Source organism: Bacillus rossius, chromosome 3 (genome assembly GCF_032445375.1).
Source record: "Bacillus rossius redtenbacheri isolate Brsri chromosome 3, Brsri_v3, whole genome shotgun sequence".
In the NCBI taxonomy this organism is placed as follows: Eukaryota; Metazoa; Arthropoda; class Insecta; order Phasmatodea; family Bacillidae; genus Bacillus; species Bacillus rossius.
In genome coordinates, this window is record NC_086332.1 from 76,356,094 (window position 1) to 76,382,531 (window position 26,438).

At 39.6% G+C, this 26,438-nt stretch overlaps 1 protein-coding gene across 1 annotated transcript in view; it reads right to left on the bottom strand.

Moving 5' to 3' along the window:
• Positions 1-24,917, bottom strand: part of LOC134530926 (acetylcholine receptor subunit alpha-type acr-16-like) — a 63,515-nt gene extending 38,598 nt beyond the window's left edge. The window contains exon 1 of the mRNA XM_063366241.1: positions 24,803-24,917. Within this exon, the coding sequence (XP_063222311.1) occupies positions 24,803-24,875 (73 nt within the window). The 5' untranslated portion in view covers positions 24,876-24,917. The remainder of the gene's footprint in view (positions 1-24,802) is intronic.
• Between the last annotated feature and the right edge of the window lie 1,521 nt (positions 24,918-26,438).

Consider the following 26,438-nt stretch of genomic DNA (forward strand, 5'->3'; position numbering starts at 1 on the left):
TAGCCCCAAACTTGCGTACCCCCATCTACATTGAGAGTATATCCTCGACATAGATGCAAGTGGAGATGGTTTGGGCGCTGTCCTGTCCCAGGTACAAATAGAAATGAACGAGTAATGGCATACTACAGCAAAGTTTTGTCCAAGCCTGAACACAACTACTGCGTCACAAGATGAGAGCTGTTGGCTGTAGTGAAGTCTTTGCAATATTTCCACAAATATTTATATGGGAGAAAATTTATTTTACGCACTGACCATACCGCACTTAATTGGCTACTATAGTTCAAAAATCCAGAGGGACAACTTGTTAGGTGGATTGAACAGATACAGTAATATGATTGTCGGATAGAACACAGGAAAGGCTGAATTGACAGCAATACCGATGCCCTCTCCCGAAGACCTTGCAAGGTAGACTGTAACCATTGCAACAGGGTAGAGAAAAATGAGGGGATCAAAGATATTCAGTGAACAACAATATCTAAAGGGGAAGAAAAATGGGATAATGCCAACTTGAAGGCAGCGCAATGGCAAGATCCTGACCTGGCACCTATCATAAGCTGGCTAGAGAGTGGTACCGGATGTCTAATATGGCATGAGATCTCAAGTGACCGAAGGGCTGTGAAAACTTACTGGGCACAGTGGGATTCCTTGAAAATCGTGAATGGGCTAATGAGGGCATGATAGAGTCCAAATGGAAAAGTAGTTACCATGCAACTACTCCTTCCAAAAAGTCTAGTGGCAGATGTATTGAAGGAAATCCATGACGGTACCTCTGGTGGTCATCTAGGGGTGAAAAAAACTCTAGCCAAGACCGATCAATGCTACTACTGGTTGAGGTGTCGCCAGGACCTGGAGGCTTGATGTAGACAATGCGAAGCATGCTCGGCTAAAAAGGAGCCACAACACCGGAGTCGTAGGAAAATGAGGGAAACCAATGTAGGGGCCCCCTTTGAGAGAATAGGCATCAACATCGCTGGACCATTTCCCAAGACTAAAGATGGTAACCGGTATATTCTGGTAGCAATGGATTACTTCAGCAAGTGGCCAGAGGCTTATGCAATTTCTAATCAAGAAGCCTCTACCGTTGCGGATGCAATTGTCAACAACTTTATTTGCAGATTTGGGGTACCAATGGAGCTTCACTCAGACCGAGGTTGCAATTTCGAGTCGACAATATTTCAGGAGGTGTGTCGGTTACTGGGAATAAATAAAACCAGGACTACAGCCCTACATCCTCAGTCCGATGGCATGGTGGAGAGGTTCAACATAACTATTGAGTGACACCTTGCCAAAGTTGTGGCCGAGCATCAACAGGATTGGGATCAACACATTCAGTTATTCCTAATGGCATATAGATCTGCCATCCATAACTCCACTAGGCAAACACCTGCGAGAATTGTGTTTGACAGGAGTTGAGGCTGCCTTGTGATGTCAAGTTCGGTCGTCCCCATAAGAGCCGACCAACACCACTGGTTATGTAAATCGTCTAGAGAATCGAATGGCGCTTGTACATGAGGAGGCCCGCAGGAATCTTCGAATAGCGACGAATCGAATGAAGACGAGGTACGACCTGATTTCAAAAGGACGGTTTGGTGTGGCTGTACAACGCGCAACGAAGAAAGGGAAGGTGCCCTAAGCTTCAAGCATCATGGGAAAGCCCGTATGAAGTCTTGAAGTGCCTAAATGACCGGATCCAGAGAGGAAAGATGGGACGGTTGAAAGTGGTACATTTGGACCGTTTTAGGGAATATGCTGGAAGGGATGCTTTACCTGTTCGGGACGAACAGGTTTAAGGACGATGCAGTGTTACAAGCGCAAGCAGGGCCGTGATGCGCGCCGGGTTCGGTGCTGGCTGGCGGCCCTGCATGGTTACTGACGTCATGCGCCACCCATTGACGTAAGACATGCCACGCGAGCCTTCCCGGATTACAAGGGTCGTCGCTAACCCCCCTCCTCCTCCTCACAACATCCCAGCGCGACGCCCTGCCTCGGCGCCGGACAGCCTTTGGGAATTCCGCGGGTCATCGCGCAAGCTGCCTATGCCCTTCTCGACGCTTCGGGCGTCGGGTCGGCACAGGAAAACGCGACTGGCCCCAGCTGCGCTCGTCACTTCTAGAAGGACACCAGGGTCTATAAAAGCCTGGATGCCAGCCTCCACAACAGTTGCTCGGAGAGTTGGAGTGATCTCCTCGGCGAGGAAATTTTTGGGTGGCGAGAGTGCCGCGGGTGCGGCGAGAGTCTCGAGCGAAGTTTTGAGTGAAGCGTCGAGCGGATCCTCGGTGAAGAATAGTGCGACGGCGGTGACGGAGTGCTACGAGAGTTCGGCGACGGAGGTCCACGAAGCAGTGGCGTAGCGTGGGTGGGGCGGAGGGGGCGACCCGCCCCGGGCGGCAGCCCGCGGGGGCAGGTCGCCGGTGAAGCGGGTTGAGATCTGATCTATGATTCATTAATTACATGTGTCAGACACACTATAATGTTCCATTTTTATCTAAAATTTTGCGCACCAACTATTTTTTAATATTTATTTAAAAGAAAAACTGCGAAATCACTGACAGAGCTCTTTATAACGTTTGTTTGTTTACATACGAACGGCAACGTCGTGATGTCCGGTCACCAAATACATTCGTTTTCTCACGAGTGTTTTTAATGGCAAACCCTTGCCATTATACGTTACCGTAGCTGCAGGTAATTGTACGGATATGACGAATCCTTCGCCATACCGTCTTGGAGTTTATTTCGGCGCACATAATTCATCCTTGGAAAATCCTCGCGATATTCACACACGCCTCACCAACCACTCGCGTTCATCATACCAAAGCGTTCTAAATTATATAAATGAACCCCGTTCATATTCAGAAAGGAACACTCGTATACAGTTACTTCGATGTGGAACCATCACCATGGCCAACCCGCGTTTTACTTCACGCGACTCCGCTCGCCCGTCTCACCTGACGTCACACAATCAGCTGTTCTGCTCGCGCGCCGTCTAGCGCAGCGATTACCAACATATTCGGTAGTGTCCTCGAACTTTCCAGACCAATTTAATAACTTAAAATCTTAAACTTAAAAATAATAAGACTAAACAAGAATTACAAATTTCTTTTTTAAAACAACATATAACAAACTTAAATCCAAAATAACTCGTATTACCAGGGCATCCGAAAGATTAATAAAATACGTTAACCATTTCTGCCAACATAAACATTATCAAAGGTAGCAGCTGTAGCACACATGCTACAGTACTGATCTTTGTTTGTTTTAGTGCATCGTGAAGTACCGTTACGCAATCACACTTTACTCGTATGTTTGTTTCGCGAGAGTTTCGGATATGGAACGAAAGTCATTTTGATTGTGTTTCGATCTTTTAAATACTGTTGAATCTTCTAAAACTAAACATTTAGAACTTTACCCAATCTTTGAACTAGTTTTTGAAAATGAAAAGAGTCAAAGAAAGTGGTGCGGAATTCCGCAATAAAAAGGCTAAGAAAGAAGCAGATGCGAAGAAGTCTCAAGGTGCATTACTGAAATATTTTAGTTCCAGTTCTGGTTCGAAAGCCACGTTAACGTCTTCGGTGGCATCCTGCAGCAGCGGAAGTGATTCCAGTGTAAGTAGGTAAATGATTCCTCCATCTAGAATCATGCATGGCCTAGAATTACACCAGTTATTTATTATTATTATTATTATTATTATTATTATTATTATTATTATTTATTGTTTACAAAAGTTAGAACATTTCTTACATTAGTCTCGCAAAACCTATTCACCTAGGTTTGTCTGCGAGTACGGAGTCACACTCGTTCATTAAATCTTATTTTATAATACACTTAAAATTGCTCTAATAGCTGTTTGAACATTGATTATTGTTTAAAAAGTATGGAGTATATTAACATAAATTACATTGAGTTAAGGTAGGGGAGACCGGGGCAAGTTGACGATGTTAAGCTTTGAAATGGCCTTTAACAGATAAATAAGCATATATAATATCTAATTTGGTACCAATACGAAGTACATACTAATTTCTACCTAAATATGTAAAACGTTTGTATTACTTTGCGTAGATCCGAAGTTATTGACAAGAAACCAATTAGTTAGCACATTCGTCATCTTGCCCCAGGAGTGGGGTAAGTTGACGAACCTATTGGGGTAAGATGACGAAACCAAAATATATATATTTATGGACAAAGTAAACAATAGTTTTATAGATATCCTACACTAAACAACGTGCAGGATGTAAAGAAGATATATTGTAACATATTTGAACGACTTTGATATAATTCCTTGACTTCATAATTGGAAAAGTTTTCGTGCCACCACTCAGAACATGTGGAACACTGAATCCAGTCTTCATTTGGAGGTTCCACGTAAACTTCTTCACATGCAGGGCAAGAAACGCTATTTAGGCTTTATGGTTTTGCTACAGAATGATCAGAGCTTTGTTTTTCAGTTTTCTTAGTTTTTCTTTCATTTTTCTTCTCTTCATTCTGCTTCTTCTATCTATCTCTTCGTCACTCCGTTTTCCGCTTATAATATGCCTAGGCATCTACAAAAAAATCAAACAAAATTGTTACGACTATTAACACAGGAACTATTTATAATATTTTATAATTTCATTATTATTTTTATTTTACTTAAATGTTCGTCATATCTGTACATCATTGGTTTAAATAACACATATAATACAAAATAATGCTCACACTGTCATTACCTATGGCAAGTTGACGATTGCAGGGGCAAGATGACGAATTCGTCATCTTGCCCCCGTCAACTTGCCCCAGCAGCCGTATTTTTGCTTTACCAAAATCACGAACAACATTAACAAATTTTCTTCAACAATATATACACTAAAATACTCCCAAAAGTCAGCATTTCATTTTACATATATAAACATTTAAAACAAATGGACTCTTTTCTCGTAATAGCTTAACATACGTACCTTCAATATTACAACAATGGCTCACGAAACAGACTGCCTCTCAAAACTGCCACATTCAAACTGACTGGAAAATTCCGCTGCACCTGCCTAGTAGGTGCAGATGGTGACACACAAGGTCACAGGTGCGTTAACCGTCTATCTGTGTTTCTGGATTAGTTACATACGATTCGTCATCTTACCCCGTTCGCCAACTTACCCTGGTCTCCCCTACATCTTTTTAAGTTTACGACTGAATTTTGTCCTGCTACTTGAATTTAAAACTTCAATAGGGGATGTTTTGTAAATCTAGTAGTAGTCTAGGAATATATTTTTTTTTTGTTTTTGGATAACTTGATTATTTATGGTACCTGTCATACAAAGAAAACATAATTTTTCATTTAGCTCAAAAATGGCACCAACGATTTTTCTCAAATTTCTCGTCATTTTATTTTTTTATAACATCTATAACATGGCTTACTCAGTCAGTTTTTACCGGGAAACTCTAAAAAAAAGTAGCTGCCATACAAAATCAATTTTGTTTGTAAATTTTCCTATAAGCCCGGCAAACCGCGCCATCACCAAAACCGCTTTTGTTTTGTGATAGATAAAATACTTATTTGAAATTCGAACGTGTCCTCCGGCCAATATTCATGGGAATACATAACTTATTTTACAGGTACAAGAAGAAGACGTACCTGCCGTCGCAGTTGGAAGTAGTTCTGGTCCCACCACAGAGCAGGGTCAAGACGAAGTCGACTCATCAAAAGTACCTCAAGCATCTAGTCATAAGCCTGCAGAAAAAGTGAATGTTGCCAAAGAAGACATAATTTAAATCGTGCCTTCTGCTCCTGCCTAAATCAAAGATGTGAATCTCGACGATGTAGGTTGCTGGCCTTCTCCTATGACCGACGAAGTAAGAACGCTTCTAGTACGTCGCGGATCTGACTCAGTACAGCACATCGATTCCAAATTTGCCGATGTTGTTCGCTCAGGGACTTCAACGAAAGGCGGTACCCGAAAACTAACCAAAGAGTGGTTCTACAAACCATTATCTAACGGCGAAAAGGTTCTCCGAACATGGATGGTGTACTCGCCTTTGAAGCAATCCTTGTATTGTTTTTCTTGCAAGCTGTTTGGCAATTCCGGCTCTAACTTCGCATCTGAAGAAGGACTCAACAAATGGTGGAAGCTAAATCCAAGAATAGGAGACCATGAAAATAGCCTGGGCCATGAACAGAGCTTCTTGAAATGGAAGGAGTTCGAAGTTCGCCTGAACTGTAAAGCAACCATCGATCAGAAACAACAAGAAGTTTTCGAAAGTGAGGAGAAGAAGTGGAGGGATGTACTGTACAGGTTGCTGAATATTATCCAGTTCTTAGCCAAACAGAATCTGGCCTTCAGAGGACATCGAGAAGACATTCGAGGAGATGATAGTGGCAATCGTGGGAACTTTCTGGAGTTAGTGCACCTCCTAGCTAAATACGACCCTCTTCTAATGGAACACCTGACAAAGATAAAGCTGGGAGCAAGAGTCTCAGTTTCGTATCTATCTCCAGAAACCCAGAATGAATTTATAAACTTACTGGGACAGCAAGTTCGATCCACCATCATCCGTCGTATTCAAGAAGCTAAATATTATTGCGTAATCTTCGACAGTACACCAGACATTTCCCACAATGACCAAATGAGCCAAGTTCTGCGATACGTACATATCGAAGGAGAAAAAGTCGCTGTGGTAGAATCTTTCATTGACTTCTTCGAACCAAAAGGAAAAAAATGCAGAAGATCTCAGCAACGATATAATCGCGAAGATAACATCAGACGGACTGGACATACAGAATCTGAGAGGACAGGCTTATGACAATGCTGCCACAATGTCAGGGATCCACAATGGAGTTCAAGCCCGGATTAAAGCACTGAATCCGAAAGCTATATTCGTTGCATGCACAAACCACTCACTAAACTTGGCTGGGGTACACGCTGTTTCTGAATCAGTGGATTCTGTGACGTTTTTTGGAACTCTGGAGAAGCTGTTTGCCTTCTTTTCCGCATCAACTGTTCGATGGAACGCTTTGGTTGCCGTCACAGGTCAAGCAGTAAAACGAGAAACGCGCTGGACCGCTAGACATGTAGCTGTCAAGATGCTTAAAAATAAGTTTGAGGTAGTTCTTGAGGTACTGGAAAAATTAACAGATTCATCTCAAACTTCCGAAACAAGATCGGGAGCCAGTCTTCTCCTGACAGCCATGCAGTCATTTAACTTCATAACTTTTCTTGGCTTTTGGGCTGCAGTGCTACCTGAAGTAGATGACGCACAGATTTACCTGCAGCAACGAGGACTAACTAAGTGTGGATAAGTGTGCTCAGAAACTCTGCGCTTTGAAAACCCTCTTAGTGGAAAGTAGAGACCGTTTCGTGCAAGAAGCAATTGACTTTGCTAAGACTCTCTGCGAAAAACTCGGAATCTAACTCAAAACGAGAAGAATTCGCAGGAAAAAACGCATGCATGGCGATGAATCTTCTGAAGATGCGGCTTTGTCTCACGAACAGGAAATACGTCGAGAGATTATCGCATCATTCGACAAGATCATTCAAGAAATGACGACTCGATTCCAGCAAATTCAAGAAATATCGGACAAGTTCGGATTTTTGATGCCAGCGAAACATTTGGACAGCAAGTTCGAGTGTAATCTTTCCCATGTATTAGAAGACATCGACAAGGACGAGTTTCAGATGGAGAGGAAGCGTCTTCAGCAGTTTGTTGTTGTTGCATGTTCTGAATCAGAGGAAGATATAAGTGGTAAAGGACCACTGGAGCTCCTCCAGTTCATTCAAAAACTGAATCTCGGAATTTCGGTTCCAAATATAGTCATCTTGATTCGTATATATTTGACTTTGGCGATTAGTGTTGCAAGTTTTGAGAGAAGTTTTTCGAAGTTGAAGCTAATAAAAAATTACCTCAGCTCTACTATGAGCTCCGCTAGACTATCAAACTTGGCTATATTGTCGATTGAACAAGAATTGGCTGCTAATATTGATTTTGACAAAGTTATTTCTGACTTCGCTGCTCATAAGGCCCGTAGAATCCGCTTGTAAAACCGCTCATCCTATTTTAACTTCAATAAAAGGTACCTCATTGCATGTGAAATTTAATTTTAAATAAGCACCTATAGAATGGGGGCGGCAAAATGGGTCTCCCGCCCCAGGCGCCGAGATGGCACGCTACGCCACTGCCACGAGGGGTGCTGCGGCGAGAGTTGCGTGAGGGGTGCGGCCCAGCGAGGGGTGCGGTGTGTGACTTGAGATACTAAGTGCGAGTAATTGATTAATATGCATTTTAAGTAAGATTGTTTATTAGTGTTGTAAATATTATCAGTCAATAAAACTGTGCAATAAAAAATATAATTGGGCTATCCCTATACGAACCCAGTTCTTCCCACGATGTTAATTTTATTAAAATCGTAACAATATTATCCTCTTGTCGAAAACGAGGTCTCTAAAGATGCAGAAACACACCACCAATCAAGAAAACTGGGGATTGAACATCCATCGTTGTTTTAAATTTAGTCCCAAACACTGGTCTGGTACTATTTTAGGATATCAAAGAAAATTAATGGCTCAGACAAGATTCGAATTTAGACTCTATAACTATGGAGAGTACATCCATCTAACGTGAGTCCAGTTGTCTTGTTTCTGCACCATCTCGCTCGTTTTTTTTTTTTCTCTTTTAACTGCGTAGTAATAACTGTTTGTGTGAATTATAGCTACATGCATGATACAACAAGAAGAACTTAATCAAATGAACAGGCGCAAATGCACTTCATCAGTCCAATGAAGGCGTGAAAATGAGAAACCAGGTTGGTCCGGTGAAAGTGAAGATTGTAAGGATAGGCTTTACAGGCCTTTGCTTCCCGACGACGAAGGCGGCGGGCAATCCCCTAACGAGACCACAATGCGACAAAGCCAGCCGCAAGGTCAAGATTCGAGAGACGCGCGGGATAGCGGAGAAGAACAAGATGGCGGCCGTATCAGATGAACGGCGGCGCAGCGCGCGGGGATAAAGAGAAACAATTGCCAACAGGAAGCCGCAATCAGGCTCGCAGGGGCGTCCAAAGACGCGGGAGAGCGCTGCTGGCGGAGGGCTCGCTTCTTTTACAATCTTTACACAGCTCTGTTTGGATTACAGTTTTTTTATGCACGTGGTGTAGCTTTCCGCCACGTGCATAAGACTGAATTCACAATTTAAAAAAACAAAAACACAAGTGAGTGCTTAGCAGGCCATTCGCGGATACGCACGACTGTACACACGATCTGTGCGAAGTCGGTTCACAATTGAAATCTTACCAATGAAATTTCGCGATGTATCCGACATCTGTTGGCAGTGTTAGTAAGTAACTATAGGTATAAACTACCAAATGAGTATCCCGTGACATCTGACCAGCAATTTGTGAGCACAGTTTTTCAACAATTATAAATAAGTATTTTATAAACATTTTGGTTAACTATTCTAATCATAACACATTTTTTATTTACAGTTTTTGCTAGTGACATAATTAATATAAATAATTAATTTTTAAAGCAGGAATTACCTACACTTGAGCATTGTAATATCTCGACAATTTCTTGCTACAATATTATTCATAAATATAAACAGTTCTCCAGTCCCGCCAAAATGGCTTCCTACTCTACTCTCATTGATTGTTGCGCCATGCGTCCGTATCAGAAATAAAAATATATTCATTTCCCTTCTAAGCGCACGACCTGTCTCCCATGCACGACAGTTCTGTATGTTGCTGTGAATCAGTAGGTTGGAAAACATGGCGGTCAATTCTTGTGCTCACGACATTCTGTTTCTGTTACTGTTTTTTTTTTTTTTTAATGTGAGCCCAGATTAAGGCTCGGTTTCACACGCCATGTAGGTTTTTTTTATTTTCCTTCATTTATTTTATTTAAGGGCTATTTATAAAATTCTAACTCGATACCTCCCTTCCATTTGTTATTATACCACAAAAATCTTGAACAGATCACTAAGTGTAATATGGGTGTAAAACGTCGCGCAAGTGATGGTAATTACAAAGAACAGTTTTCACCTATTATATCATACTAAGTGAATATCTTTTGAAAATATTTGAGCAGAATAACAAATGCAAGGGAAATATCGAGACAATCTTAGAAATAGCCTTTAAATAAAAGAAATGACGAACATACTTTAAAATCAACATGACGTGTGGACTGAGCCTTGATGAATTTTACGAGGGTTGTCTGAAAAGTTTCTGTCCTCAGCATGAAGATGACAGCACGCGTCAACAAAAATTGGGGAATGTGTTTATTCATGCTTTGGAACATACCCTCTGAAATTTCAGCCATTTTGGTTCGCACAGTTGTTTTTTTAAAGGGAAGTCTACCAAGGAAGTCTACGATGTACATTCTGTATTGCACAGACCCGAACAAGCCCGAATATCTACCTTCGGCCAACGTCGGCATTAAAATGATTTGACAGTATTTTTAATGTAGCTATACTAACCTAACATAACCAACCATCCACAATTTTGTAAAGTAATAAACAAAAAACTGAAGGTAGATATTCGGGCTTGTTCGGGTCTGTGCAATACAGAATGTACATCATAGGCTCTTCTTTTTTAACAATAGTTAGCGCGAGTCTCTGAAAAATAGATGTTTACGTAGGTGATGGCCTCCTCATTCGACAAAAATCTCTGTCCTCGGAGAGCAATTTTTAGCCTAGGGGACAAAAAAAATGTCAGTTGTGTTTATATCTGGTGAGTAATGAGAGCGGTCAAGCAGTTCAAACCTTAATTGGTAGATTTTCGCAATGGAAACTGCTGAGATGTGAGCTGGTACATTGTACTTGGTGATACACTTTTTTTTTTTTGTTTCTGCAAATGTTACCTTTATTCTGCAATTTCTGCCTTTATCTTGTCAAGTATTGACATGTCATATATTCTCATGTCATGTTTTCTTTTTTTTATGATGATTGATTAAGAAGATTCCATTACTAACGTATGAAACAGTCACAGCGACTTTCCGGCCAAAAAAAAAGTCTTTGCCATTTTGGAGTTGATTCTCCCTTCGCAGTTTTTGGTGTCGCAAAATTTCCTCGCCACCCAAGCTGGTATGGCCATTATTGAATTCAGCTGCCCAAAATACTACTGTGGTAAATGATGGTGCATAGTCCTAGTACGTTAATTTAGCGTAGGCGCATTGCCTTTCAAAAACAAATATTCAATGACAGCTCGATACTCAATTTTCCATTTTCACAAAACCATGCGCATCGACTCAAGTAATTGATTGTTAAAAAACCAACTGCACTTCCAAAATGGCTGGAAATTTCAGAGAGTACATTCCAAACCATTGACGAGTGCTGCTATCTTCAAATTTGAGGTCGGAAACTTTTCAAACAACCCTCGTATCAGCGAGGACGTATCCAGGCGGGTAGTCACCCCATTTTTTCCTTACGTGGAAAAAATTAAACAAGGAGCAAAGAGCTATAATTAATGAAAATTTGTGAACTAGTCCTCTAAAACTAATGTTCAAAAATTAATTTCAACAAATGAAGTTCTTCTGTTTGTTATAGTTTATTATTGTGACACCACGGATCCTCCTCCCCCATGACAAGAGGTATTTTGAGTATCAGTTATAGATTGCTGACAATACAGACAGTCTTGCCTTCGGTCCACTTGCTCCATCACCAGCTTACGGTCTCCCGTTGTTACTGTCGAAATCAGCGGTTGTATGCAACGGAACGTGCTTGTCTGCAGAAGTACCTCACAAAACACATGCTTTTGTAAAAAAAAATTACAATTTAAAGTTGTGTTTTTACGCATGACACAATACCGGTTGTCCATAAAAGAATGTTCCAATTTCAACGGTATATTATAACAGTTTAATATGGAATATTTAAAACCAATAATACATCAAATTGAAGGTAAACTGTCCTAGATTTTTTTTTTTTTTTACAAATGTTCAACATGTGCACCTATAGCACACATCCAACCTAAAATCACATTCCACACTTTGGTTAACACGTCCGGGGAAATGGAAGCTTCGATTCTGTGTGTCAACTCTCGCAAATCATTAGGTAGCGGCGGAACGTAGACACGATCTTTTATAAAGCCCCAAAAGAAAAAAAAAATCGCAAGTTGTTATGTCAGGTGAACGTGGAGGCCAGCGAAAAAGAGCTCTGTCGTCTCGACCATCACGACCAATCCAACGGTCAGGGACTTTTACGTTCAGCCACTCTCGTGCAAATAGATTCCAATGGGGAGGGGCTCCATATTGTTGCTAATTGAAGTTTACAGATACACCTTCTACTATTTGGGGAAAGAGTCATTCTTTCACGCTGCAAGCGAGAAAACAAAACAGTATTCGCGCATGCTTTAACAAAAACGGTTTGAGTTACTTTTTAATTTTGACTTTGAACCAAAACTCTATAACGCTTACAGTTGATAGTATTGAATTTTATAACTGAGACATTATTTTATGGACATACTCTATAGTGTATTAGTCACGAAATAATCAATCACTATATTGAAACTGATACTTGCAAAGTTATACGATCCTTTTTTATTTAACTTAAACCTTGTTTAACCTGCGTCCACCATGACACACGTTTTAAAAATGTTTTACACATTCCCAAATAAGCCATCCAATGTTGGGACCACGAATTTTTTACTGTGCAGTTTGCGCACGTGGTTTATGTCGTTGTTAGTCTATGGTAATTAGTGCGATGATCTCGTTAAACTATTGGGGGAAAAAACTTTTCATTAGAGAACAAATATCAACCTTAGGAGAAAATCAATTCGTATGAACTTTGAACAAACAATCGTGCTAACTGTCTTATATATACTCATTCATATTTATGTCTGTAACGAGCTAAGTCTTGATTCTTTGATAAAATAGTATTGCTAGATTAAATAACTACTGAAATCCATTAATTTTTTATAATGATGAGAGTAGTGTTGTTTGTGTCTCTAACAATCGCAATATTTTCAAGTGATAGACACATCAATACTTGTTGCTAGGACCACGTCAAACTTAAGTTTTAGCATGTGGCGGAAATACGCGCAAGTCGGAATTTATATATTAGGCCGGGCTCTTAAAATTATTCACTCAAACTCTAACCAACTGGGAATGTTATGTTTTTTCTTCACCAGTGTTTTCTACTGCGATTCACATAGCTGCCAAAAAAACAAACATATTTTGCCAAATTCCGACTATGCACAACCTCATAAACATAAACTTTCCGCAACCAAAATATAATATTTATATACTTAACCTAAATTTTGCAAATGTGTGTATATATTTATAGTTCCAATACATCTTCCAATCCGATTATCTTACAGTGTTATCTTCTGTCTTGTACTCAAACTCTTGGTCAAGATCATTAACCACATTATAATTTAATTTAGATTTCTATCTCCAGTATAAATTTAGTAACATACGAGAAAATTGGCAATGACATAAAAAATTTGGCAATTTTAATAATGTGTGTCGATATGAGCAACTGTTTCTTGATTTCGTTCCAACTTGTTGCAATTATATATAGTTGATTTAAAAATAGATATTATCGTAGCAGTAAAGATTTTGTTGACCCAACAAAACAGTTTCGTTAACTCGACTGTATGTCTCGTTAGGTTTACAAAATCAATTTTGTTACACGTAGTTTTTTGTTAGGCTAAGAAATATTTGGTTACAGCAAGTGAATATGTGTTTCGCCACAAACAAGCAACTATTTGTTTGTAGCGTACTAACTTTTTTTCCCCTCCGAGTGGCTTGGATTGCACCAGGCAAGAAGCAGTGTGTCGGCTATATGACGAAGCCAGAGCGGGGAAACTCGCGCCTCTCAGCCCTGGGTCGCTGCTGCCCCGCGCTCGGAAACACGCTCTGATAGCAACGGTATTTATGACCGAGCGGAAGACTGACTTGCGGAGTGCATCGCGGCCACGTCTGCCGCCTGCAGTTGCAGTTGCAGATAACGGAATGCAGGAGAGGAATATCATACACATAGTCTCACTAGCTCTTCCGATGCAACATAATCAACAGTACATACCAGTTTAAGTATGTAGGCCACTGAGTGAAAAAATAACGCCTTAAAATTACACTATGTAAAATATTGTTTCACTTGTTTTCCTTATAAGTGACGTTAGTTCGTGAAATATAAAATAAAAATATCCGATGGGTTTTTATCATCACATACGTAGTTCATTGCCTGTCCCATTTTCAACCTCTTGGGAACATGCCTTATAAAACTAAATTGATTAAAAATCTTAAATTTTTATGGTTAGAAACCCAAATTATATCTTCACGATATAGTTAAAATTGATTTAAAATTAATTTTTATAAATTCATTTTGTTGCTTCAACCATCAAATTCGTTTGTGGTTTTAGACACCTTATTCAATATGCATTTATATGAGGCAAATTTGAACTATGTTATGAAATTGTAAAAAAAAAAAAAAAAAAAAAAAAAAAATATTTAACTGAAGAACTTAATTTTTTTTAGTTCTATTTTGAGAAGGTTAACAAAAATGCTAACAAGATGGTTTTGAGGAAATAATTATTAAATATATATTATAAAAATGAGTCTCTTAAAATATCCATAAACAAATCAATGTATTAAGTTAAGTTTAAATTATGAGCTAAATTGAGGAGAACTCGTTTAAGTATCTGTAAACAAGCATGTGACGTAAAACCCTATACAATTTTCTTTACTGAAATAGTCAATAGGGAAATTTCTGTAGAAGAAAATACTCTTAATATAAAATTTAAGTGCTATTTTATAAAAATTATTTGAAATAAGTTATGTCTAATTACTTTTTTAAAATTTAACTCGTTTAGTATAGTGAAGTAACCCCTATTTATTGTGTTTTCAGTGAGGCTTGTAGAGTACATATTCTATCTACAGTTTGTTCCACGATATCGTAGATCTGTAGGTTGACGAATATATCAACACTTGAAACAAAAATGTTATCAGTTCCAAAAACCAATCCCTTTTATGTAAAAGAACATTTAAATAATTTTTTATAACTACTAATGTTGCTTGATTCTACTAGTAAAGGGTAATTTGTCAATTCCTACTAGATTCTAAAACTGATTAGTGGAAATGAATATGAATAAATTTGGGTTGAAAACAATTGAAAAGAAAATTATTTACATAGCCAAAATATTTTACGATTTCAATAATATTCTTAAACAATTTTTTTTAAATGTTTTTAATGTGCTAAACTACACATTTTTCCTGGTATTCACAAATACCAAATTGTCAAGACTCTAGTGGGGAAATATGTCATTTCACAAGAAATAATATGTACATAATTACAATCTTACAAAAGCTTAAATGTAACTGACTTACACAACAAACCATTCACATCAGTTTATAATATTTAAAAAATAACTTACCTAACCTAACCAACAATCAAAAGATTTTACAATAATTCTGAGCTTTATTGCCTGATCCTGAAGAAAAAATTGAGTATCGCAATTCATTACCATATAATATCTGCAGGTAACGTTATGAGTTCGTATTTTAAATTAATTACGTTGTTCACTGTTAGTTAACGGGATATAGGATATACGAGGGTGTTTATGTGCCAAAACACAAAACGTTCAAACTATACATTTATTGACATAGTCCACTCGATTATAAGCTTTCTTTAAACATTATGGAATACTCGTGCGCTGTGGATTTGCCGCAGTAACTTACGACTTCACAATGTCGTCCTTCACTAATCATCAACTGCGAACACAAAAAATTTGAGCATCAACGATATGCATTAAAAGAACTACAGCACCAACACAATATAAATAACTTATAAAACACGTGATCGTGGGCGTTTCAATTCAAACTGGGCATTTAATCCAATAACATATCTCACTACAAATTATAATTTATCATTATGTTGAAATAGATGATTAAAATATTGATGGAAAACACGGAATAACTCTCCATTACATAATTTACAGCTCAGAAACCTTCTCAAAATAAGGAGCATTAAAATTATTGACCACAGTCTTTATTCTTCAGCCCAGACGCTACGGTAAACACCGCCGAGTATGCGGTCACTGTCGCTACTCGCCTCGCTCCGTGGTCGCACGCCAGCTCCTGGCGGCTCGCAGGGCTTCTCCAAGGGGCGAGGAACTCGCTCTCGCCACTTAAATCCTCCACCACTTAAAAATCCTTCAGCCACTGAAATCCTCCTGCCACGCCCCTTCCGCCGCCTTACTCTAGCTCGGTGGTTACTCGTTTCGTTGACATTTATTTACTCGTCATTCATTGAGCGAGTATTCACTTCGACTCATGACTTGAACCCGGGACCCTCGGCACCGGTGACATCAGTGTCAACATCTCGGTTGTGGTTCCTAGTGACCGGGCTTACCCCGATGTCCTTCGGTCGTGGCGGCGCGGCGGGCGGGCAGAGATTCTCTGGATCTCTCGTAGTGGCGGTGCGGTGCCTTGGACCTGCGGTGCCGGTCTCTGGCAGAAACGGTCATTGTGAACCATAGTGTTCTTTATTCCGCTCGCTGAAGCTGTGCAGAATGCGCAAGCACCTGGCGGAATTTCGTGTGCCACATTAACAGTCAAATGAACGATAACCTTCTTACTTATCTTCGCTCAAGCTTCGCGGGTCGCCTAACCCACAGGCGAGCTGACCTGCCCTCGCACTGGGAAGTGCAGCGGGGTGCTTCCTTTCAGCGATGCGATGAAACACACCTCGTACATCGCGGTGAAAAAAGTGTAACGATTGGAGGAAAACACCCGTTACAACGTTAATTATCAACGCAACCGATATGAAGCCTGACCCATTATATACATTACCAGAATATCCATAGCTGTCGCGAAACAGCTTTAAGCAGTCACACATAAGCCTACAGTTCTTGGCCTTCTAGGGTCGTATTATATTAGGTAGTGACTAAATATTTACAGAAGAGACAAGTGAATGGCTTTGTTGCATGGCTCCACCTCTTGATCCTACATGTGCGGAGGGTGGCATAACTTTTAGGCGCTCCGATTAAACTTGGCGATATTTGTATATTTCTAGCAAAAAAAAAGAACTACTAATCTCCACCCCTTCATCCTATATGCACGAAAAGTGGCGTAACTTTTAGGTGCTCCGAGTAAACTTGTATTATATGACAGTTCCAGCAAAAACGAAACAAAGAAAAACTCCACCCCTTGATCATACATGCACGAAGGGTGGCATGCATTTTAGGCTCTCCAAGTAAACTAGGCGAGACATACAGTTCCGCCAAAATAACCTAACCTCCGCCCCTTGATCCTATATGCGCGAAGGGTGGCGTAACGTTTAGGTGCTCCGAGTAAACGTGGCGTCATTTGTTTGTTTTTTTAACCAAAAAAACACCACAGTTGTTTGCATACTCATTGTTAACAACTGACTGTCACAGTGAACTACGCAAAAAAAAAATTCTCATCACTGCTGTATTGGGACACAAACGTCGTAACTTAGAAGCATTTGTTTTAAATGAGAGATAAGTTATAACATTTTTTTTATTACTTCGTAAATTAAACAACTACTAATTCATCTGCAAATTTCGTCTCTTTAATTTTTTTTTTTTACTTTATTTACGAAGAAAATGTTGTTTCTCAAAATTACAGTAATATTCATGCGGATGTCTTCGAAAATTAACGGATTCTTTGTTTACCTAACTTGAACACGAGCTGATAAGAACAATCTTTGAATTAAAAAAAAAATTGGTTGTCTGTAAAGTCGGTTTACGGATGATAGTTTAACGTGACAACGTCATAACAAAACATTGATAAAATGATTGCATACTTTTATGAATAAAATTGAATAATTTTTATTGAATTATCACTATTTTGTATGGATACAAAGAAGGAGTGAAATGAAATCTACAATTTAATTGATAAATTTACTTTTATTTGCACTCATTAATTCAAATATATTTATTACTTTAACGAAGAGATTATTTTAACTATAACTTTTATACATATTTTATATTTAACTTCTTCCAATCTGTGTTATTCTGTTAAGGATAGGACGATGATAGGAAAAGTAGGAAACGAATGGGAGTGTTTCAAGTTTAATGTGCCTCGAAAAAGTCAAATCGATGGTTGTTCCAATCGAGTGGAAGAGAGATAGATGCGGCGCAAGCGTACAATTAGCGTAACGGAACAAAGCGTAACGGGACAATGAGTCATCCTTTTTCGTGCGTGCAGCCGGCGTTCATCGATTTATTAGACGTTGTCACGTCAAAAATGTTAAAATAAAAACAAAACACTTTTCTTCCTTTAAAAAGCACATGTTTACACTGTTTACAACAAAGATCAGGACTCGGAAGTCAAGATCCAGCATAGTGACAGCGAAGATGATGGCATCTGGAAGTACGAGGATCTCGTGTTTATTTTAGGTGAATTGTTCATCGGAAAACCTGTACATTTACTGTAACATCAAACAGTGAAGTTAATATGATTGTTTTCTTCTGAGTGTTGCGTTGTTACTGCTAGCCGATGCCAGAAGTATTCCTCTCAGGCAGACATATGTTCTTGAACTCAGTGGCATAAACCTCAAGCAACTTGGCTATCTCGTGGAAATGATAATGCTTTAAATATATTATAATACATAAAGTGGCTACCAATTATTATTGTCTTTTACATGAAATTAATTATCCTTCAAACGTTTGCTGCACATAAGTTTGCATTGTTTATAATACTTTCAAGTTCTCAGTAAGATATTGTACTTGCTTAAGTTATTGAGATGTACCATATGTTTGACTTTTATATGGTTAGTAATAAGTACAATTTATAAGTTTATTTACATCTTTGACATGGAGAATTTATCTGTTATTGTAAAGTTGCTAAAATATCCCGGTCCCTGATCATTATGTCTTGCTCGTTATTCCACTACCATTCCCTTCTTGGAAGAAGCTTCACTACACTCGCTGAACAGATACAACGCAGATTAAGGAAATATGAGAGATCGTTGCTGACCTATGGCAAGAAACTACCAAAAACATTTATCAGGAAACCATGAGAAACCAAAATCAGGATTGTTGGAATGGAATTCGCTCCTGGGTTCCATTCAAATGCAAGTCCTCCTGACTTATCTCTGACCCATCCAGGTAGCCTATTATATAATTGTTATGCTGAGCAAAATATGTAATAGTTATGTAGAATACACCCTATCTAACTTATTTACACTGCCATAGTCCCGTAGTGCATACTGATTCTGCAATGGTGTGACAAAAAGGGTGGCAATAACAAAAAAAAAATATTGTGCACAATGTGTTAAAAGGCACCTTCATAGACGGAATGTTACCTCACATGCCAAAAATTCCGACTCTACTCAGAAATACTTCGAACGACAACACTACCAGATGACAAGGACAGAAGTTAAATAAAATATGCCTAGTACAGTAAATGGGTTGGTAATAGAGAATAAGCATTTGGTTAACAATTTCATTGAAATTTCCCGATTAGCCCAGGTTCTCCCTGACAACCTGACAAACATTTCAGTATGACATTTCCAGTGAACATTATTTTTATTCTTTAATTTTACAGAAAAAAAAACTTTAAAGAATTTTCAGATAAAATTATTTATTACCTGAAAATTTTACTAATTATTAGATTTCTCTTATATTTAAGTCAGATTTTCTTTTCTTTGATAGCTTATACAGTTTAATTTTTTAATCATTTATTTAAGTTTTGTTTTGTTTTATTTTAATCAATGTATCGTTTATCTTACGTAACAATTAATTTAATCATCGAAACATAAATAATTAAAAATAATCACTATAATTTTCGAATGATATATTACGTAATGTATGTAACATTACTGCAGTCAACATAGTGGGCTATTAGCATTCACTAAAAAAAGTGTTTGCTTTTCTGAGTGCTTAAATTTATTTCCTGTATAACAGTGTAATTGTGTAAATTATGTAAATCAATAAAACAATAATTGATATTAAAAGGTCTACCATAGAAATAAAAAGGCAGCTATAAAACGAGATTCAATATTAATCCAGTAGGTAACTGCTCCCTGATGATGGCGACTGCAATGTCGACCGAAACGTCGGTGAATTATTCACCAAGGACACGTCTACAACCCAGAAGCCAACGAGATTCAATGTTAAACTAACCTCAAGGCATCGAGTTTTGTTCGTCTCGTATGACCGACTCGCGCACGGGTTGTTTTGGCCGCAGATTGGCAGACATCTGGCAGGCGTGGTGGCGGTGTCAAAAAACCAAAGACATTTTCTCTATTTGTTTATGTTACATATTGTTACGAGGCTGCTAGAGACGGGGCTGGATAGCCAGCCCGGCGCGCCAGCCTTCGGGATTTCTAGGGAAAACTTTTCCTCCTTCTTGAGCGGACGCTACACAGGTAGCACTCGCCCTTCCTCTCACAACTACAAGGACCTTCCCACTTTCTGATAACTACTCTCCCCTCCCCTCTCGCCTTCCCATACATCCGGGTGCCTTGCTGTCTCTCTGGAAGGCTCTTGAAGGTCTGAGATCACCGTCGCCTGAAGTGGCGTAACTAGTACGCCATTGTACTCGCAGCTTTGACCTTGATAACGCCACACTTCGGAGGTCTGCGGGCCTTTCCACGGTTAACGCTGGCCGGTATATAAGGCGGGGCCGACCTGTGATGACACCAGCTTGTGGTGACACCAGCGAATCCTTGGAGCGATGTAAGAGTGAAGTGAAGAGGGTGAATAAGCCCCTTGGCGAGCGATAACGGGCGACGAGCGACGGGCTTCGTGTGCGATGATCGGAGCATCTGGAACGGTGCTGCGGTGCGCTGGAGTGGGTAATGCGACGCAGAGTGTTGGGAGCAATGGGGCGTGGTAAAGGACGAAAAGTAGAAAGAGCCACTTCCGAGCGGAGCTCCAGTGGAGGGAGTAAATATTGTAACTATTTACCTGAGATCGCGTTTCTGATCAGTCATATAGATGAAAGATGTAGGTCAATAAACAAAACTCTAATTTATTAACTGAGCTATCTTTTTCGGAACTGTGTGCCCACCCGTAATAATATTATTCGCGGTCTATTTCAAGCAATTTTTAACTAACACCTGTTCCAAGTTGATCAATTCTCAGTAAAAAGCCACAGGTATACACTAAAGGACGCAAGCAACTAGTTTTTTTTTTCCTTTCACTAAAGGCTATAAGAATCTTTGCAAGTATACGGAAGATCAAAAAAAATGGCTGACATCCTTTAATATAAACCTTTCCAAGTATCCTTAAGGCCAAATGGTCATTTAAGAAGGTATTTGGAAACAGCCTATTAGTTTTTTCATCATCTTATACAATTCAAACACTTCAAATCGAAGACAAACGCCATTTTCGAATACTTTCTTAAAGGACCCTTTACGCTAAAATATCCTTGAAAAGTGCATCTCAATGACGTCATACATTTTTGTTGTTGACTTCCGAAATCACATATGTAGCCTCTCGAGAAAGGACGAGTAGCCTTCGTCCTATTATTCAGTAGAAATGTGGTGATAGTTGGTGGTTGAACCACCCAAATACTGTCCACAAGTTTCCTCTGTGTTTATTATTGCGAATTGATGAATTAGAAATAGATCGCGAAGTATCTGTAAATACAAACAATTAATCACAGCACATGTAGGGATTTTTTTTGGGACACTAAGCAGTGTTTTATTCTGAAGAATTCAAACATCCTTTCACAACTAGTTTCTTACTAAATGCAATCCTTATACATAATGATCCTAAGTCTGCATCATTGAATTACGCAACCTTAATATTCGGAAACAACAAAAGTGTAACGTCCGATGGCTAAACGCAACGTGCAGCTTTTGGCAACCGACGTGAGATGGAACACACATCTGACGGCCGCCACCACGAACACGCCCACCGAGTAATAAAGAAGGAGTACAGTGCACCACGGCCATATAGCAAGGTCTGGCAACTTCCTATCCTCCTTGCCGTGACCCGTCCGCATAGTGGAGCTCGCGGCGGCTAGCAAACTAACGGCGCTAGCACAGGCTTAGCATTGGCATTTGGAAGATATTTGAATAGTACTCGTAATTCTGTTATATTTTCAGAACGACGTTTACAATTTTCCCCCTTTTATTTAGGAGCTTCGTATGTGCTTAATACATAACAATCACTTATAATTTTCGCACATTTATGAGTTAAAGTTGAATTGGTGAAAACGCGGAACCCAAACAAACGTGTATCTCCCATAAGAAAGCATATATTAAATGTCAAGTTGGTGCCTATTTAAAATTGAAGATTATCGTGTTTCACAGTTTAATCTTCAAGTAAGTCTAGTTCTTAAAATTTTTATTTTTGTGATCCAGTAAATTTAGCTCTTATATATAAACCTTAAAATTATATGACTACCTATTTTCCTTTAGGTCCTGACTGACTGTAAATAAAACAATTTTTGGCTTACTTGCATTAAATAGGATTAATATATAACACACACAAATTATTTTTAAAGAACTTACCTTGTTGAAAATAAAAAAGTATAATACATTTTATACTTCTTCCTGTTTCAAATACGCGCTCGACATTAACTCAACTCATACTTTCTTATGCGAGATACACGTTTGTTTGGGTTACACATTCTCTCCACTTCAACTCAAATTAAAAAAAAAATACGGGAAAATTATAAGTTACTGTTATGAATTTAAACGGGCCAAGGTCTCTTCACGATACCGTGCATTTCTATTGGTTGGAAAGAAAATAGGGGAAATGTATGAAGTTAAAGAAGTTTGCCAATGATAACAAACTTAAACGGAGGACCGAAGAAAAATATACTATGCAATATTGGTACGAGTCAAATGTAGCATTGTGAGTATGAGTGTGAGTGTGAGTGTGAGTTTTGAAGCTATAGTTGCGGTTGTGGTACAAATAGTAGTGAAGTAATAAGGGGAATAGCATATATTTATGAAGTGTATAAATAACTACACAATAAGTATTAAGAAATTAGTAACAAAATTAATTGGAAAAGTGTGGTAATGAGCGTAGTAGTCACGAGATAAATGAAAGGTCATATTTACTTATATAGAGAAAGAATCTGTGGTTGTGATCGTAGTATGGACGGTTCGTATCTTTAAACGGTGAAAAGACAATTTGTTTTTTGGCGTAAATAGAATATATACAAGAGGAATATTGACAGTCAACTATTATTTCCATAAAGCCAAGAGAGTGAAGATGTTTTTTTATGGTTTTTAAACTTTGGTGGTTTGTAGGTCTTGTAGTGTTTTATGTGCACTTAGTTTGTTGCGTTCGGTGAGAGGTTTGTTGTGTGTGTTTAATTTGCGATGTTAGGTGAAATATTTATTTTATTTGTTTAGGCGAATAACATAATTTATTAGATAATGTAAAATGGCTCAAATTCCTAAGGTAGGTTAGTTTTGCAGTCGTTGAAGTGATGAAAACAAAGCGAAAAGTTTGGTGCTGGTAGTTCAGGTGTGTATACTTCTACATCACGATGTAGTAAGGATGTAGATGAAGTCTCCAACAAGGCGGTGCTGAACGGACGGAGAATGAAAGGAAGCTGCCAAACCTATCTATGTGGCCATGGAGTGGACACTCAGTACTATTGAATCTTCGTTTTTTTTTTGTCGCAGTTGCTATATTAATTCGCAAACTTGACAATCATGACAGTAGTTTTGCCATGCTTTTAAAATTTGATAAACAAATCGAAAGTCAGTAAATTAGATATGTATTTAATAAATAGTTGGTCTGAATGCTAGCATATGTAAGTAAGGAAACAAATATTTTAAATGTGCATTAAATTTTCCTTAAGCATGTAGAGACGCATTTTTAAATTTATTTTTCAGGTATTTTCCACATTAAATTATATATATATTACGATGAAAGATTGAACAGTAGTTGGTCTTCTGTCTCGTGGTATTGCGAATAGCACATATTGAATCCATGCATATTTGACCAAAATTCCGAGCTCTGTTTGAAATCCCTGGCAGCCTCCACGCCAGATACTACCCGGAAGTAAAATTGTCCTCTTCGTTTTGCCTACTGTCAGTAGCCCTTAAATAAAAGGAATGACGAAAAAAAGAAAAAAATAGCACATATCTCAGTACAGGTGATAGAAGTGAAACTTCTTTGGCAATTCAAACCTCGACTCGTAAGTATACCGAAAGGGGTGAAACAGGCTAAAATAGGTATTTTCGTGGGTGTTTTAGCTATGAAAAATTCTACAAAAAGTATTGTTAATGGTAAAGGCAATTGCAGAGGGACTATCTTTAATATATTCCACAATAAATTTATTGGGTCACTACTTAAAGTCCCATAGAGGCGCGTTACCAAAGCGAAGACTGCACGCCAGTTTGGTTCCTGGCGCGTAGAAGCGAATAGGCGTGTGATGCGCGAGCCACTGTCGCCCTTAGCGACCCCGGCGCTCTTAGGTCCGTTCTATGATGTCATGGAAACGGTGACGGTTCACGTAAATGGAGACGGAGATCACGGAACAGTTTCCACAATAGCACGCAGACGGGGACGGACCCGATATGGGTTAGCTCGGCAATTCTGAGCTCTTCCGTTTACGTTGCTGTGTGCCAGCGATAGAAGCCGAGTACTTGGCTGCGGTGGTAGTCATATTTGTTTATGTTCTAAATATATTAAAACTTGTTTCGAGTACAAGAATATCTAGTATTCTAATATTACTTTGTGGTTTCATTTTTCTTTTATGTGTAAATTCTATCCCATGCTATGATCTCGAAGCATATATATTTTTAATTAATTTATATTTCGTAACCTTGAAATGCAATGCTATTGGTTGTCTTTCGTAACGTTTCCGTGCCTTGTGGAAGCAGCAGACGCGATAGTGTAGATAGTGTTTACGTGCCACTGTAGGAGGGGCCTCAGAGCAAGCAGGCGGTCGAGAGCCCGGCCAGGACTCACCTGCGTCGGCGCGCGCGGCGGCCAGGGCCAGCACCGCCGCGGCCCAGCACACTGCCCCCGCGAGGCGCGTCATGTCGCCGACACGGACCAACTGCGCGACTCCGGCGGCATCCCCTCTCCCTCCCCCCTCCAAGCGCGCGCCGGCCAATCAGCGCTGGACGGGGGAGCGGCGGGTGAAAAGGGGGGCGCGCGTCCTGTGTGGCCGGGCGGGCGGAGGCGCGCTACTGCCTGCTCGTGGACGACGAGGTCGTTAGGACCGGGAATACTCCATACGAGTCAGCAGTGGTAGCCAATCCATATGGCCCACGGGCCAGTTTTCAACCACCAAGCAGTGGAGTACGCAGGAATTTTTTCCGTGGTTCAGGGGAAAGGGAGAAAACAAAAATAGGAAAAATAAATAAATACAAATTTACATCTATATTACAAAAAATAAATCTTACATACTATTTACATTAACACATTTACATGGGACCTACAGAAGTTGAAATTGCAGGTGTTTTAGCAGCTCACTCTATATCACCCCAAATAACATACTGACTTCACTCCTATTTTCCAAAAAATTTCTTAAAACTGCCACCCCAAAGGCCACCAGTGTTTGAACAGTGGCCCGCCACACCAACAGGAAAGCACTAATCCAATGGCGGAAGCAAGGAGAGGGAGGATAAGTGATATTTCCCCCCTCCCTTCCGCGAAGTTATGAAAAAAGTTGCGATATTCCGGTGTCGGTGGTAGGTTATTTTGGATGATGCAGGGTGAGCTGCCCAAAGCCTGGAGCAACAAGGTACACAGGAAGAGACTCCTTTTGAGACTTATATTAATGTAACAGTCGAAACCTCTTGTCGCTGACGTAAGATTTTCGAATAATCAATTTCAAACTTTAATAGTTATCTATTTTTCCAAATCTCCCCTCCTCCCTGGAAAAAATAATTCTGTTTCTGCCACTGCATTATCCACTGGTAAGCTGAATTCATTTGTATTCAAATTTTATTAATTGTCCTTTGCCAATTTCCATAAGTGAGAAGTGTGATTTTTACCGGTGTTCCGTGACACCTGAACACTACGCCCTTGAAACATTGATGTTTTGTCCCCCTGATATGTTTACCACCAGCAACACTCCTGGTGGCTCTGGTCATCCCTGTGCGACTATGCACTCCACTAGCTGCTCAGAAGGTTCTCCGAGGTGAACGAAGGTCCGTGAACTGCGACCCGGCTCTCAGACGGGTCCGAACGAAGCTAGTTTTGAATAATCGAGAAACGTGGAGTTGCTACGACAGCCCAGAGCTGCGCGGCAGAAGTGCCGCCGCGCTCGACCGTCGACGCGTTTCTGCAGTGGTAAGAAGTATCGCTCCCGAGGTGGAACACTTAGATAGACTATACAGGTCAGTAGGTTGGACTCGCGGAGCGAGTAGCGAGAGAAGACACCGGCCACGAGTTACGCAGAAGAACTCGGGAGTAAGACGACCGGAAGTGAAAGTTTTTTCCAGGTGGCGTGCTGGGCGCGGCGTTGCATTCGTAACTGGCTGTTGAATGGTTTTATAAGAATTATTTTGAAGGGATTGCCACAGTGAACTGGACTATGACAGACGAAGAGCGACAGCCCGTGTAGAGAGACACTTTATTTGTGAAATACCCTCTA